Source organism: Esox lucius, chromosome 8 (assembly GCF_011004845.1).
Source record: "Esox lucius isolate fEsoLuc1 chromosome 8, fEsoLuc1.pri, whole genome shotgun sequence".
NCBI classification, from domain to species: domain Eukaryota; kingdom Metazoa; phylum Chordata; class Actinopteri; order Esociformes; family Esocidae; genus Esox; species Esox lucius.
Genome location: NC_047576.1, coordinates 7,413,978 through 7,431,074, shown reverse-complemented (window position 1 = coordinate 7,431,074; position 17,097 = coordinate 7,413,978). Strand labels below are relative to the sequence as shown.

At 44.0% G+C, this 17,097-nt stretch overlaps 1 protein-coding gene across 1 annotated transcript in view; it reads left to right on the top strand.

Moving 5' to 3' along the window:
* Positions 1–17,097, top strand: part of rnf13 (ring finger protein 13) — a 48,269-nt gene that overhangs the window by 22,771 nt on the left and 8,401 nt on the right. The window contains exons 5-8 of the mRNA XM_010895965.5: positions 13,548–13,635; positions 14,152–14,242; positions 15,491–15,596; positions 16,086–16,179. Coding sequence (XP_010894267.3) covers positions 13,548–13,635; positions 14,152–14,242; positions 15,491–15,596; positions 16,086–16,179 — 379 coding nt within the window. The remainder of the gene's footprint in view (positions 1–13,547; positions 13,636–14,151; positions 14,243–15,490; positions 15,597–16,085; positions 16,180–17,097) is intronic.

The window sequence follows — 17,097 nt, the reverse complement described above, 5'->3', positions numbered from 1 at the left end:
CATTTTGAGCCTCCTGGACAGGATTGAGAAAAGACCAGTCTCTGTTGTCTGAGCGCACTACAGACTTCTCCTTGTGAGGGTTCCTGTATGGGTAGGCTCTGATTTGCAGCCTCCTCTCTTGCTTGAGGAATGTCCTTATCTTTGCCTATGCAAACAGTCGGTAAGCCAGGAGAGCCTGAATTCCTGTCAGATTCCAGGCGGACCAGCGTGCTGGCGTCCGAGAAGAAGCAAGGTTGATTGTTATGAGGACAATGGGGGAAAAAAACAAGGACTCTAAAATTACAAGAACAAGACACCTGAGTAACATGGTGCCTTGCAGAATTTTTTGTACTTTTATTTATGAATTGCTGAAATTCTTTTACAAAAATAACAACAAAGTTAAGCTCCTTAGCACGCTAACCGCAGTGAGATGTTAGTTGTCAAAACATTAGCAACTTTCTATTACCTATTTAGCTCAGTGGTAAATTAACAAAACAGGGATTTTGTAACTGACTAATAATCATCTCCTACAGTCACTGTAAAACAATAGGTCCATCGGCAGCTTTTTACTGTATACCTTAATTGAATTGGATTCATATTCAGACACCATTTTTTGTGGTGTAATTGTTTTTTTTGTTAGTTTGTGGAGGAAAATAAACTTTCATAATGTCTCAATGATATTTTAAATGCTTAAATATATTGAATATATAATTTGATAAATTATTTATAAAAAATACCCTTTGATTAGAAGTATTTACCCACAGTGTCAAAATAATTACAAACACCTTTGTCAGCGTTTTTTTATGTGAGTGTTTTTGGGTGACTGTGACTCCCATCTGGATCATATTAAATATGTATTTCCTTATTTCCAAAATGCTTGTGGCAAAATGTTGGTTATCATGGACAGACAGCAGTTCTCATGTCTTGGTATTGATTTAAAATCTGATTTGAGTCATAAGTGTAACTTGGCCAGTCAGGAACATTCGCTGTGTCCTTGATAAGTAACTCCAGAGTAAATGTGGCATTGTGTTGTTGGTTATTGTTCTGCTGAGAGGTAAATGTCTCTCCCGGTGTCTGATCTGAAGCAGATTTTCCTCTAGGATTTTGCCTGTGCTTATGCAGTTTTGAAAGTGCTTATGTGCCTATGCAGTTTTTTGAATGTGTCAATTTCTTGTGGGTGACATTCCAATGCCAAGATTGTACACATTGACAATTTTTTTTACAAAGATTTGTATTTTTTCATCCGTCTTTGCTGATGTCCAGTGTACTCATACCAGGACTCAGCCACCACCCTGTTTAAAATGAGGCAGTTTCTCAGCATTGTCTGGTTTTGGATTTATGACCAAACATTTTATGTTTAGGCAATAAAAGTGTTAGTCAGGGCTCCTTTTTTTCATTTTTAATTGTTTGCTCCAGCACAACCTTCTAGAAATGATTTTGGACTTTACTACAAATTTCATGATTTAGTCGACCGTAAATGTGAATCATTCTTGTGTTAATGTAAACTCTACTTGTCTGTTTCGCCAGTTTTCACTGAGTGACTGAAAGATCCAAACCAGTAAAAGGAGTTGAACTTCATCACCAGTCCATATTGGCAATGTGGAAATGTAGCATGCCAAAGCACGGTACTTACTAAAATGTAAGATTATTGTAGCTGAATCCACACAATAAAAATAACATGTTAAAAACATCTCTACAAGGTCGTTGGTGGAAATGAGAATGTGTTCTGGGTGTATTTACCTGTTAAGAAAGTGCTCTAATGGATGGGGGCATAACTGCATGGTTATAAAAAAAAAACATAGAAAACCTGTGCTAGTATCCTAAAAATAGTAGCATATATATTTTTTTTTAACGGGGCAGGTCTTGTGCAACAACGACATTTTATTTGTACCTTCTAGATATACTTCTAAATATGTGTCTGTTTTTTTATGCTTGCATTATAAAACATTTAGCGAAAATACTAAAACAAAATAATGTGATCCACAAACAGTCATGAAACAATTCTCACGAGGACTAGTCTGTCTGTTAGAACATCAACATAAACAGACACCCGAGCATCCCAGTTGTAACTGTTCAATAACACATTGACATGGCCCTTTTTTAGACATTATTGGCTCAAGAAGCGAAAACCTCTCACAAAATCTGGCAGGGAATTTCCAGTCATTTTGACCATATCTTTTACCCCCTAGTTTACCAAATATATTGGAAGTGAAATGTGTGCAATGTTTTCTCTTTGATGCTAAGGAGCTATGGAGAGTCGAGTTTAGAAAGCCTTGTTTCTTTGCAGGGCCTCATTGTGTTGCATTGTCACGTTACAGATATGTGACAAGCTAAAGGGAAAAAAGATGATTTAATGAGTGGAAGAAAGTAACGAATGCAGGTGGTTCCATAAAGGTGTAGTGCATGGTGCTATTAAGCAATTAACATCCTATCTTGCTCTGTGGCGTCTATGAAAATGCTGAGACGGCCCGGTTCACTTTGATTTCTGGATCAGGATGGCAAGGGGAAAGGATCTAACTGACTTTGGAAAAGTATTCATTATTAGGAGCTTTAGTCACATAGACTGCTCAACTGGCTGGTGTTTTAATTGTGATTATAGTGACTATAGTTAACACTACCATTCAAAAGTTTGGGGTCAATTAGAAATTTAGTTTTTTTGGTCCATTAAAATAACATCAAATTGATCAGAAATACAGTGTAGGCATTGTTAATTGTAAATTACTATTGTAGGTGGAAACAGCTGATTTTTTATGGAATATCTACATAGGCGTACAGAGGCCCTTTATCAATAACCATCAGTCCTGTGTTCCAATCGCGTGTTGTGTTTGCTAATCCAAGTTAATCATTTTAAAAGGCTAATTGATCATGAGAGAACTCAATTGTTTGCATGCTGAAAACTGTTGTGCTGATTAAAGAAGCAATAAAACAGGTCTTCTTTAGACTATCTGGACCATCAGCAATTGTGGGTTAGATTACAGGCTCAAAATGTCACGAAGCAAAGAGCTTCTGAAATTTGTCAGTCTCTTCTTGTTCTGAGAAATGAAGGCTATTCCATGTGAGAAATTTCGAAGACACTGAAGATCTTGTACAACGCTGTGTACACATCTGGTACACAACTGAGCAAAAGGACAGATACTTCACAGGTCCTCAAATGACATCTTGATTGAATAGTACCCACAAAACACCAGTCTCAATGTCTAAAGTGAGGAGGTGATTCCGGGATGTTGGCCTTCTAGGCAAAGAGGTAAATAAAAAGCCATATCTCTGACTAGCCAATAAAAAGAAAAATAACATCTGTATGTGGAAATGGTGGGGTTCTTTCCTTCCGGGACCACCATGGCACACACTTATTTCATTGCAATATTTTCCCTATTGACTCCCCATTAATTACCCTTTGACTCCTCTTCATTCCCGTAGACTTCTATTTATTTCCTATTGAACCCCATTCATTCCACATAGACTTAGAGTCATTCGTCATAGATTTGCATTAATTCCCCATTGACTTCCATTCATTTCCCATAGAACCCAATTCATTCCCCATTGACCTCTATTTATTCCCCATTGACTTCCATGCGTTTCCCTTAGACTCCCATTGACTCACCATTGATTCCCATTCATTCCCCTTTAACTTTTATGCGTTCCCCATAGACCCCAATGAATTCCCTTATAGCACAACCATCAGGCCGATCAGCTTGAGACCTTGTGGAGGCCTTCCTGCCATGGGCTTCAACCCATATACTAAGTTTGTTTGCAGTAGGCCTCACCATCTTGCATTAAAGAGCATTTGAATTGAGACCACGCCCAAAGGAATTTTAATTGGCTCATACACTAATCAGCCATAACATTACGACCACTGACAGATGAAGTGAATAACACTGATAATCTTGTTACCATGGCACCTGTCAGTGGGTGGGATATATTCTGTCCTCCAAGTTGATGTGTTAGAACCAGGAAAAATGGGCAAGCGTAATGATCTGAGCGACTTTGACAAGGGCCAAATTGTGATAGCTAGACGACTGGGTCAGAGCATCTCCAAAACTGCAGCCCTTGTGGGGTGTTCCTGGTCTGCAGTGGTCAGTACCTACCAAAAGTGGTCCAAGGAAGGAAAGGTGGTGAACCGGAGACAGGGTCATGGGCAGCCAAGGCTCATTGATGCATGTGGGGAGCGAAGGTGCGTGTGCGTCACTTACCTGGAGAACACATGGCACCAGGATGCACTGTGGGAATGAGGTAAGCCGGCGAAGGCAGTGTGATGCTTTGGGCAATGTTCTGCTGGAAAACCTTGGGTCCTGCCATTCATGTGGATGTTACTTTGATGTTTACCACCTACCTAGGCATTGTTGCAGACCATGTGCACCATTTCATGGTAATTGTATTCCCTGATGGCATTGGCCTCTCTCAGCAGGAAAATGCATAAATTGTTCAGGAATGGTTTGAGGAAAACAACAACGAGTTCAAGGTGTTGAACTCCAAATTCTCCAGATCTCAATCCAATAAAGCATCTGTGGGATTTGCTGGACAAACAAGTCCGATCCATGGAGGCCCCACCTCGCAACTTATAGGACTTAAAGGATCTGCTGCTAACGCTGTGGTATCTTGGTGCCAGATACCACAGCACGCCTTCAGAGGTCTAGTGAGGTCCATGCCTTGACGGGTCAGGGCTGTTTTGGCGGCAAAACGGGGACATACACAATATTAGGCTGGTGGTCATAATGTTATGCCTGATCTGTGTATCAGACATTCTGTTAAAGATATCAAAAATCCTGAATACGAAATATTTCTATACTTGTCCCAAGATGCTAAATACATAGCGGCGTGATGATCGGTGCAGCGCTCTAGTTGAAGGTAACTTTAGTGTTGTAGACAAAATTTTAAATGGCGGAAAATCCAAGATGACGTCATGGGTTCTTGAGGCACATTTGTTCCTTAGGTGAAGAGGGGTCTGTGGACTGAATTTCAGACCTCTAGGTCATACGGGGTGAAAATTCCAGTGGGGCTTTTGGAGCGACTTAGATTGCCTATTATACTGCCACCTAGGGGTCAATGGGTCTAAGTCTAATAGATTAATTCGGCAGACGATGTACACCTATGGGCAAAGTAGCATGTCTGTAGCTCATGCCATCTCACAGGAATTTGCGTCCATAAAAAGTAAGAATAATAGTAATATTCCTAACATAAATAATAGTGCTACTTGAGCCCCTTCGGGGGAAGGATCCCTAATTAAGATGGGCAGAAGAACACAGACGTTGGTCAGAGGAAAAGTGTTATGGACAGACAGATCTAGGTTTGAGGTTTGTAGACTCAGACCAAATGAAAAGATGCTGGAGGAGTGCTTGACACCGCCTGTCACGCGTGGTGGAGGCAATGGGATGGTCTGGGGGTGCTTTGGTGGGAGATTTGTAGAGGATAAAGGGGATCTTGAAGATGGAAGGCTATCACTCCATTTTGTAACATCATGCCATACCCTGTGGGACGGCGCTTGACCAATTTCAGTACAATGACCCAAAGCACAGCTCCAAACTATGCAAGAATTAGTCAGCTGGTATCCTGTCTGTATACCAGCTGACTGCTGACAGGCCAGCTCAGTCACCAGATCTCCAACCCTATTGAGCTGTTGTGGGAGAACGTTGACCGTAGGGTATGTAAGAAGTGCCCAGCAAGCCAATCCAACTTGTGGGAGGTGCTTCAGGAAGCATGGGATGAAATCTCTTCAGATTACCTCAACAAATTGACAACTAGACTGCCAAAGGACTGCAAGGCTGTAATTGCTGCAAATGGAGGGTTCTTGGATGAAAGCAAAGTTTGAAGGACACAATATTTCAATTTAAAGTAATTATTTATGACCCTGTCAATGGCTATATTTCCCTGTTAATGACTACATATTAATTTTGCTATATTTTCTATTCAGACTCATTTCAGGTATGTTTTCATGAGAAACGAGGACATTTCCAAGTGACCCCAAACTTTTGAACAGTAGTGTATATCTACATTTAGATCTGTGGAACAGACATCAGTAAATGGGGTTGGAGATTGTGGTCAAAATTGTATATTTGATGCAATGATGCTTGTTCATTACTGCAATAGGTAAGGGAAAAACAGGAGCAACTCTTTCCCAGGTGACTGAAAATCAGGATGTGATCAGACTGTCAGGAAAGAACAGTCTGTTGAGACCTAGAACTAGGTAGAACTACAGAGATGGATATTATAGTAGAACTACATAGATATGGATATTATAGTAGAACTACACAGAGATGGATATTGTAGTAGAACTACATAGACCGGGTTATTCAAGTTGAACGACACAGACATTACAGTAGAACTACACAGAGATGGACATTATATTATGGTTGCAGTGCATAAACCCCTCTACAAAGGTTTTTCCTTTAATTTGTCACTGTATGTTCCAGCGTATACCTTTTTGTGGGTGAGACTTTCTTTCTCTTTGAAGAAAATCAGTGGAAATGAATGTGCTTGGGCGGCTGTGGCAGAGACCGCTAGATCTAACCAGAGTCATCTGCTGGCTGGCTAGCTTTCCCTCTAACACTCCCTCCCAGAGACACAAAGAGGCACAGACAGTCTTCTCAGATGTGCGCACATTTACATTTTTGTCATTTAGCAGATGCTAATATCCAGGGCGACTCACAGTTAGCGCATTCATCTCAAAACACCCCAACAGACTAGCACACGAGAGCAAAATGTTTCCTCTCTCTGTCTCGCACGTGTGCGTGCACGCACGCACACTGAAGCTTATGGTAACGCAGCAAATATACGTGTGGGGGGGGGGGGTTTCTCGACGTTTCGGTTGCAGACAGACGTACATTGTATTCATTGATGCACACACAATACACCCTCAGAAGGAAATACAGGCGTTCCAACAGATTAGCATGCACGCACACACACACACACACAGACAGATCATAGTGGGAACAAAACACCACCTTGCATTAATGCATACCAGTCTCTTTATTCCCTCAAACATCCCCCTCTTCTTTCATCTTCGTTGTCTGCATGAACAATACACTATGTTAGCTTAGCATAGCTACAGAACATAGAATACTGCATTCAGTAGCTATACTGTATTGGGCTCAGTGTTGGGAGTGTAGCGGTAGCCTAGCTTAGCATGAACTATAGCCTCAGGGCTAACGCAAGCTAGTGCTGAACTGCTGTGTTACACTCATTCAATGGTTAAACATCCTGTACAACGCGCTCCCCCCAGAACAGTGAGGAAGGATGATGTGTATGGGAAGAGCGTGCTGTGTAAAGTATAGGGGTGAGAAATCACTTTGCCTCTCGGTCACACCCCACGACTCACTGTGCGCACAGAGACTGTAGAGGACAGTGCTATCTGTTGACATAAATAATGGATGTGTGCCTCTTAGAATGAATTAGAGCTGGCGTCCCCATTCAAGTCAATGTTATAACGTGCCGTGTGCGGGTGTGTGCGCGTGCGGCATACCAAAGCCTGGATTATTTATAAGGGAATGTCTTTAAAGGATTTTATTCCTTTTCATGATTTGTTTTGTGGTGAGGGAAGTTGGATTTCTAACAGCGACTCAAAATGTTGTTGTGATGGCCGTTTAGTGTAGCATTGTTTAACTCTTCAGTGTATTTAGTGTAGTATTTACCCCTAGTCTAATGTACTCTGAGTACAGTGTATTTAGTGTAGTATTTACCCCTAGTCTAATGTACTCTGAGTACAGTGTATTTAGTGTAGTATTTACCCCTAGTCCAATGTACTCTGAGTATTTGATTTGGTCTTGAGTGAAGAAGAATGTCTTTTCTTGCTCTCTTCAAGACAGAGGACTCAGCATTACCGTCTCTATTCACTGGACGTTAAAATGGTTACAGCTTCGATTGGTGCAACACATGAATACACATTAGCGGCTGCAGACCTTGTTTTCTCTGAAGCCCTGACAGACCTGACCCCCACAGAGGAGATGGGAGGAGAAGAAAGATGTTTGATCATTGACTAATGACAGTTAAGAACACGGGGAGTGTTTATGCAGTCATTTGGTTGTGATGTGGGGGGGGGGCAGAAATTAGCTCTTGAAAAGTTGGTGGGTAAAAAGATGCCACAGTGGTGTACCATAGGCCTTTCATTTTGATATGAATTTGCTTCTTCTCTCTCCATTAGGCTGAGTGTGCCACACTCAGTGCCTTGGAGTGGCCTCGTCTGTTGGGTTGGTGTAGTGTGGGAAGCTCAACAGTCTGGGTGTGTGTGGATTCTGCTTGTTGGCCAGTAGACTTTAAGGAACTTGAAAGACTCTACGCTGTGTATTTCACAAACCTCCGTTCCCAGTGGTCTGGGATCAGCTCTTCGGTACTGCTGGAGGGACAGATTGTTTTGATGGCTCCACATTGTCCAGTCCCTGACCCCCGAGGCTGGTCCCTGACCCCCGAGGCTGGTCCCTGACCCCCGAGGCTGGTCCCTGACCCCCGAGGCTGGTCCCTGACCCCTGTGGCCCCTAACCCTGATGTCTCGTCGTCTGGCCTGGCTAATGTGGACCTATTTGAAATGTTTACTCGCATTAGCTACGGAACGTGAGGTCACCTTGTCTCTGACAAAAGCAGGTTCTATCAAGCATGGTTCAGTGTTACTTGGTAGTCGGCTCTGGTCACCAGGCAGCTCGGCGACGGGGTTATACTCTTTGGTCCAGTGTTGGCACTTCACTGGTGTTAGGGCTTGTCGGATGTCGTATTAATCCCAGCCTTTGTCCTGTCTGTGTTCGGGAAACAGTTGTGTAGTTTAGTGTCCCTTGCATCCAAGCACTTCTTTATTTAGTGCATCACTGGTCATTTTGGTAGATTAGTGGTCGGGCTGTCACAATATCAGATTTTCACCACAAGATTATGTTGGCCAAAGAACTCCCTGTAACGATATTATCGAGGTATCTCTAGAAAATTATGCTATCAGTCAAATGCATCAACTTTGTTTAATGTGTGTTTTTTCTTCTCTTTTTTGGCCGACAGGAGTTTTTGGAAAAATACAACTTAAATTTCGCCTACTGAATATGATATTATCATGTGTATTATTAATATGATATCAATATTTCATTTTTTAAATATCACGGTTATCGTCAGTACCGGTATACAGATGTGCTCATAAGTTTGCATACCCTGGTGGAAATTTTGGCATTGATTTTGAAAATACGACAGATTATGCACAAAAAAACTATTTTATTTAAGTATAGTGATCATATGAAAACATTTATCATCACATAGTAGTTTGGCTCCTTTTTAAATCATAATGATAACAGAAATCACCCAAATGGCCCTGATCAAAAGTTTACATACCCTTGAATGTTTGGCCTTGGTGACACACACAGGTGGAAATGGTAATTAAAGGATAATTTCCCACACGTGTGGCTTTTTAAATTGTAATTGGTGTCTGGGTATAAATAGTCAGTGAGTTTGTTAGCTCTCACATGGATGCACTGAGCAGGCTAGATACTGAGCCACAGGGAGCAGAAACAATAGAACTTTATAAAGATGGAAAAGGATATAAAAAGATATCCAAAGCCTTGCAAATGCCAGTCAGTACTGTTCAATCACTTATTAAGAAGTGGAAAATTCAGGGATCTCTTAAGGTCAGGTAGACCAAGAAAGATTTCAGCCAAAACTTCCATAAGAATTGTTTGGGATACAAAGAAAAACCCACAGTTAACCTCAGGAGAGATACAGGCTGCTCTGGAAAAAGACAGTGTGGTTGTTTCAAGGAGCACAATACGACGATACTTGAGCTGCATGGTTGAGTTGCCAGAAACAAGACTTTATTGCGCCAATGCCACAAAAAATCCTGGTTACACTAAACTACACAACTGTTTCCCGAACACAGACAGGACAAAGGCTGGGATTAATACGACATCTCTGGGGAGATCTCAAACGTGTGGTTCATGCAAGACGACCAAAGACTTTGCATGTCCTGGAGGCATTTTACGAATGGCCAGCTATACCACCTGCAAGAATTCTGGGCCTCATAGACAACAATTACAAAATTATTACTATTACATGCTGTCATTGATGCTGAAGGGGGCAATACACAGTATTAAGAACTAAGGGCATGCAGACTTTTGAACAGGGGTCAGTTTTTTCTTTGTTGCCATGTTTTGTTTTATGATTGTGCCATTCTGTTATAACCTACAGTTGAATGTGAATCCCATAAGAAATAAAATACATGTATTTTGCTCACTCATGTTTCCCCCCAAGTAGTGGTCTGACTGGGAGAGAGTTAATATCCTGGTTCAACCCTGACTCTGTAAAGCATAACATATGTAACATATTATAGCTTTTCAGGTCCCATTGATAGACTAGTAGGTATTCAGTTCATTGTTTTGCAGTTTATTTGGTCAGGAGCCCTTAATCGAACATTCACAGTGGCAGGCTTTGTGACACCTTCCGTTTAAAAAGAAAAAGGCTGACCGGAGATTAACATTGTAAACATGACCAGTATTTATCTTCTTTTTTTTTTGCACACAGTTACAACACTGGTGACTTAATCCTTTTTGTGAGTGTAATGTGCTTTCTGCTTCACATGTGATGAGAGAGAGAGATGGGGCAGTAGATGGAGGAGGGCGGAGGGAGAGAGAGATGGGGCAGTAGATGGAGGAGGGCAGAGGGAGAGAGAGATGGGGCAGTAGATGGAGGAGGGCAGAGGGAGAGAGAGATGGGGCAGTAGATGGAGGAGGGCAGAGGGAGAGAGAGATGGGACAGTAGATGGAGGAGGGCGGAGGGAGAGATGGGGCAGTAGATGGAGGAGGGCGGAGGGAGAGAGAGATGGGACAGTAGATGGAGGAGGGCGGAGGGAGAGATGGGGCAGTAGATGGAGGAGGGCGGAGGGAGAGATGGGGCAGTAGATGGAGGAGGGCGGAGGGAGAGATGGGGCAGTAGATGGAGGAGGGCGGAGGGAGAGATGGGGCAGTAGATGGAGGAGGGCGGAGGGAGAGATGGGGCAGTAGATGAGGAGGGCGGAGGGAGAGATGGGGCAGTAGATGAGGAGGGCGGAGGGAGAGATGGGGCAGTAGATGAGGAGGGCGGAGGGAGAGATGGGGCAGTAGATGGAGGAGGGCGGAGGGAGAGAGAGATGGGGCAGTAGATGGAGGAGGGCGGAGGGAGAGAGAGATGGGGCAGTAGATGGAGGAGGGCGGAGGGAGAGAGAGATGGGGCAGTAGATGGAGGAGGGCAGAGGGAGAGAGAGATGGGGCAGTAGATGGAGGAGGGCGGAGGGAGAGAGAGATGGGGCAGTAGATGGAGGAGGGCGGAGGGAGAGAGAGATGGGGCAGTAGATGGAGGAGGGCGGAGGGAGAGAGAGATGGGGCAGTAGATGGAGGAGGGCGGAGAGAGAGATGGGGCAGTAGATGGAGGAGGGCAGAGGGAGAGAGAGATGGGGCAGTAGATGGAGGAGGGCAGAGGGAGAGAGAGATGGGGCAGTAGATGGAGGAGGGCAGAGGGAGAGAGAGATGGGGCAGTAGATGGAGGAGGGCAGAGGGAGAGAGAGATGGGGCAGTAGATGGAGGAGGGCAGAGGGAGAGAGAGATGGGGCAGTAGATGGAGGAGGGCAGAGGGAGAGAGAGATGGGGCAGTAGATGGAGGAGGGCAGAGGGAGAGAGAGATGGGGCAGTAGATGGAGGAGGGCAGAGGGAGAGAGAGATGGGGCAGTAGATGGAGGAGGGCAGAGGGAGAGAGAGATGGGGCAGTAGATGGAGGAGGGCAGAGGGAGAGAGAGATGGGGCAGTAGATGGAGGAGGGCAGAGGGAGAGAGAGATGGGGCAGTAGATGGAGGAGGGCAGAGGGAGAGAGAGATGGGGCAGTAGATGGAGGAGGGCAGAGGGAGAGAGAGATGGGGCAGTAGATGGAGGAGGGCAGAGGGAGAGAGAGATGGGGCAGTAGATGGAGGAGGGCAGAGGGAGAGAGAGATGGGGCAGTAGATGGAGGAGGGCAGAGGGAGAGAGAGATGGGGCAGTAGATGGAGGAGGGCAGAGGGAGAGAGAGATGGGGCAGTAGATGGAGGAGGGCGGAGGGAGAGATGGGACAGTAGATGGAGGAGGGCGGAGGGAGAGATGGGACAGTAGATGGAGGAGGGCGGAGGGAGAGATGGGGCAGTAGATGGAAAAGGGCGGAGGGAGAGATGGGGCAGTAGATGGAAAAGGGCGGAGAGAGAGATGGGGCAGTAGATGGAAAAGGGCGGAGGGAGAGATGGGGCAGTAGATGGAGGAGGGCGGAGGAAGGGAGAGATGACTACACACCACAGCTGCAATTAACAAGGAGAAAAAAATCCCTCTGTAGTTTTCCACTCTCACTGTTATAGTCATTTGTGGTTTGGCTGTCTAGTTTGTGAGAGGGAAGGAAGTTGGCTATTACCTTTTTAAACAAACACACACACACACATCACGGACTTCCTGATCCATTTCAGCCGTGACTTGGCGAACTGGAATTCTGCACCAGCCAAAGCAGGTCAGCTGCCTCATTACCCCGACATGTCTGTGTGTGGGCCATGCTGGTCCACTGAGAGAAGAACAGGCAGGTCCAAACAAAATGGCTGCCAGATCAGACAGAAGTATGGATGAATATTGTCACCTGTTCTCATCGCTAGCCTGGTGGCAGTAGTGTCATTTATATTACTGAACTCAAAGTGTTCCTCACTGGCCTTTCTCTCCACTTCCTGTTTCAAAGCCTCAGTTATGACTGGGACACAGCTACCTGAGGGGGTGAAGTTAATGTTTACCACCACAGGAGTGAACTTAAGCCTGTGTCCTTCGCTGTTGTGTTGCATTGAGAAGCTCCTAAATAAACGAGTCGCCCGCGGTGGAATATCGAACTGTTGTAGGCGCTGAGGCTAGCGCTGCCTTGTACATCCACACCAGTAAAACACAATTATATTACAGCAGTCTAAGTTCATGTCATAACATTACGGAACCTCTACAAGCCATCTGTCAACGCATTTTGTTTTCATGGTACACAATTTGTCGTCTTGTGTGTGGTGGTTAGTCTACATATCGTGTAGTTATCGTCTCACCTGGTGCTATTACCGCCCATAAACATCCATGACACATTCAAGTGAACCACACCCTTAGTCCCTGAACATGTGTCAGTTGCAGTTGAGTTGAGTGCATTCATTCGTTCAGCTGAGCAGCAATGGTACTGGTCGTCGGGGGGGATGGGAGACCAGATGTTGGTGGAAGTGTTTTTGGAGGGCCAGTAGGAGGTACGGTTCCCCCTCGTGTAAAGATAAAATCCTATTTTCCCAGGGCCATGAATGGAGATTTGCTCTGTGTGGTGATCCGCCTGTCTAATGGCACTTTAAACCGATGTCCCAACTCTAATAACTAAAGGTCCCGTGGCATTTGCAGTAAGAGTCAGGTGTTAACCAGCGTGTCCTGGTTAGGTCTCCAATCTCGCCATGCAAGGTGGGCTGCCTATTCAACACAGCCACTGTGTTGAAGTCACCGGTCATTCTTAGTCGCCACCTGTACAGATAGGTGTTGTCATCCTTGCTCATAACTGGTGGTAAAATTCCACTGGTGGGAGAACTCCACACACAAACTGTAAACAATGTTTTCTTCTCCCCGCAGGTCCTCAACGCCCAGAAGGCCGGGTACAAGGCAGCCATTGTCCACAACGTGGATTCTGATAACTTAATCAGCATGGGATCCAATGATCGTAGGTCCCCTCATGTCCTCCTTCCCTGCACCAAGACACAAAAATGCAGCAGCACTAGCTATCAGAAAGCTTTGACTCCCAAAACCTCGGGCCTAGAGGAGCTATCAGAAGGCTTTGACTCCCAAAACCCAGGGCCTAGAGGAGCTATCAGAATGCTTTGACTCCCAAAACCCTGGGCCTAGAGGAGCTATCAGAAAGCTTTGACTCCCAAAACCCCAGGCCTAGAGGAGTTAGCAGACAGCTTTGACTCCCAAAACCTCGGGCCTAGAGCAGCTATCAGCTTTGACCCTCAAACCTTTACCAGTGGCAAGAATGCGCATATTACTGACTTCCATAGTCATTGAAAGCTAAACCATCTGACTGCTTTTGTATTTTCCCCCTGATAATTGACTTTCCTTAATTCCTTCTGACAAATGTAATGTTTTCTTATATAAGTCTACAGTGTTTTTTTTCTGTAGGATGGGCATTGATCTACAACCACTTCCGGTGAATTGATTACTGTCTCTTTTATTTTAGTGGATATTTTGAAGCAGATCGACATTCCATCAGTGTTTGTGAGTGAAGAGACCGCAAACTCCCTGAAAGAGGACTACACTTATGACAAGGGGTGAGTCAGGAACCAAATCAAATTATAACAATAATGCTAATTGAAGCAGTAGATGCATGAAGCCCCGTACATCTGTACACAAAATTGTGTGAATGCCTCGGAGGAAGGCTCAACCTAATCTTCAACTCTTCCGAAGCCGTTGGGATGTTTTCTGATTAAAAGGCGCAGTGAATATTGGAACTAGGGAATGGAGAAAATTCCATTTTAAAATAATAAATATAATGAATTAAAAAAAATCCCACCTAACTTCTAACTGAAATCCAATAAAATTGTGAAATGTTTTATTGGTTATTGATCGTAAATCAAAACTAGATGTCTGTGCCCTGTGGAAACATGGAAAGATTTTGGTGTGTATATTTATTGTATCAACAAATACAGCAAAAAGGGAGAGAATTCATATTTCAATGGTAAGAATTGTGTTAATTGACAAATATAAACGTTTCATTCTACTCTCTAAGCATCCTGTTCACATCAGTGTGATGTTGTTAAATTATATATTTACTCATTCGGTGAACTCGTTGGAAAAACCACAGAAATCGGATTTTCCTCCTAAAAACAAACAATAAGCCTAATCTTTGTTACAGTGATATGACATAACTGATCCAGTTGACGTGCAGGACTCATAAAGCAATCTGCCCTGTCACGCTGTATCAGCACTTTCTCAGCACTCGTGAAAATATCCCCGGTCAATCAGAAATAACCTGAAGCTGCATGTTTTTTACATCCCGTCCCGCTGTTAGATCTTTTGTTTGTCTTTGTTGCGTTTTAGTTAATACATCTTCAGCCGCAGCTCGGTGGCGTACCTCGGTAGCCGTTGGCCTAGATGTGTCACGGTGTCTCCCACACCGTGTCAACTATATCGGCGTTAATTAAATTAGCCGACACGGACAGTGTTTGGCCAGCCGCGGAGACCGTAAGTGATGTAAATGGGTCTTATAGCCCATTACCACACAGTGGGAAGTCACATTAAGCAGATGGAGGGTGTTTTTTTTCGTCCTTTTTGCGACGGTACATGCTGCGTCAGACGGAAACGTCGCCAAGTGTGACGCGGTAGATGACCGACTGTGTCAAAGGACTTCAGTAGGACCAAATGGCGCCACATTCATTTACTACAAAGTGTACCACGTCTGTACAGGGAAGTGTGCTTCGGATGGCGTAGGGTGCAGTTGGGGTTATATTTTATTGGCAGTATGTTACTGTGGGGGAACACTTTCTTGAGATCTTTAGTTGTTCGTTTATTTTTTGCAGAGGTCACGTGGTCCTCATGCCGGATTTCAGTCTGCCTCTGGAATACTACCTGATCCCCTTCCTCATCATTGTGGGAATTTGCCTCATCCTCATCGTTGTTTTCATGGTAGGCAAATACACTGTACTGATTAATTAGATTTATTTATAGCTGACTGTATATTTGGAACGTCATGTGGTGAAGATAATTGACAGAGGGGACTCGAGGATGATGTCATCGAGACTGCTCGGACGAGTAACAGAGCATGTGCTCATTGGGTTTTTCTGGATAGTTATTTTAAACATTACAGGAAGCTGAATCGGTTGCCTAAATCATCCCACTGGCCATAGAGTACACGCAACACTGATAAATGTAGATCTACTGACGCTAATTTCAACGGTTTTGTCGCAGGATTTGTTTTAAGGTGCAGAGAAGTCTATGACAGTTTCTACAAATAACTGTCAAATGGTAACGTCAAACTTTTGACCAGAGGGTTCGTTATTCGGCACTCGTTGTTCAGAAGAGAATTCGTCTAGATGTTTTTTTTCTGTCATGTTAAGGGTCTCAGAACTCTCAATTGACTGTTCTCTCAACTGACGTTCCCCCCTCCTTGCTCAGATCACCAAGTTTGTCCAAGACAGACACAGGGCCCGGAGAAGCCGTCTGCGCAAGGACCAGCTGAAGAAACTCCCCATCCACAAGTACAAGAAAGGTATATAAAATATATGGGTAAAAAATAATACAAATAATAAAAATAGTAATAATATGTGTGTGTATATATACACACACACACACACACACACCAACATTTAACCTAGGTTTATAAGACAATCTTAGCATTGTATTACGTCAAATGGAATGGTAATGACTTATAGATTTATTGATCTTCGTCCTGAATGAGTATTTCGCCCTAAGATAGGATCAGCTCCCTCTGTAGCTTGACTAGATCGGATTATTCCAAACTACCTTAAGATCTCCATCAAGTCTGTCCACGCTGTCATGTTCATACCGTCACCTTCAACAGCACAGACACAAGTTATGACGCCTTTATCTGCTCCAGCTCTTGGTGCCTCGAGCTAATGAGATTAAAGGAGCTTGAATTACAGCAGAGCCCCCCGCTCGCCAGCTGAAGACTTCCTCTCACTGTTAAGACTTCTTATAGCTGTTGTTTCGGTGGACTAGGTTGTTGCTCTAAAGCTAGTTAGCATTTGGGAAAACTCAAGAATCAGACATTGAAGCCTGGCAATAGGAGTGTCAGTGTAATGCAGCTTACTTTGAAGCATTTTTATTAATGGCTGCAAACACATGATACTGGTATCCACTAACTCTGGGTAGATTTAAAACTTGTGAATTGAATCTCCTACACTTCAGAGGCTTTCTCTGTTTTGTCTCTCCCCCCAGCACAGGAGGTATTTATAGCCCTGCTGCTGTTTTTCTTTCAGATACTGGTTTATCTGAGAAGCCTGCACATGGGCATTCATCGAAATGTCTGTCCTGAATTTCAAGTCTCTTTTCACACGAGAAGAAGTTAGATGCCCCTGCGGGTTTTGGGCGGGCTGCCCCTGGTTTAAATACCTGTTGTGCGGATGGGAACTCTGATGACATTTTGGCCCAGTCTGCGGAGTAGCCG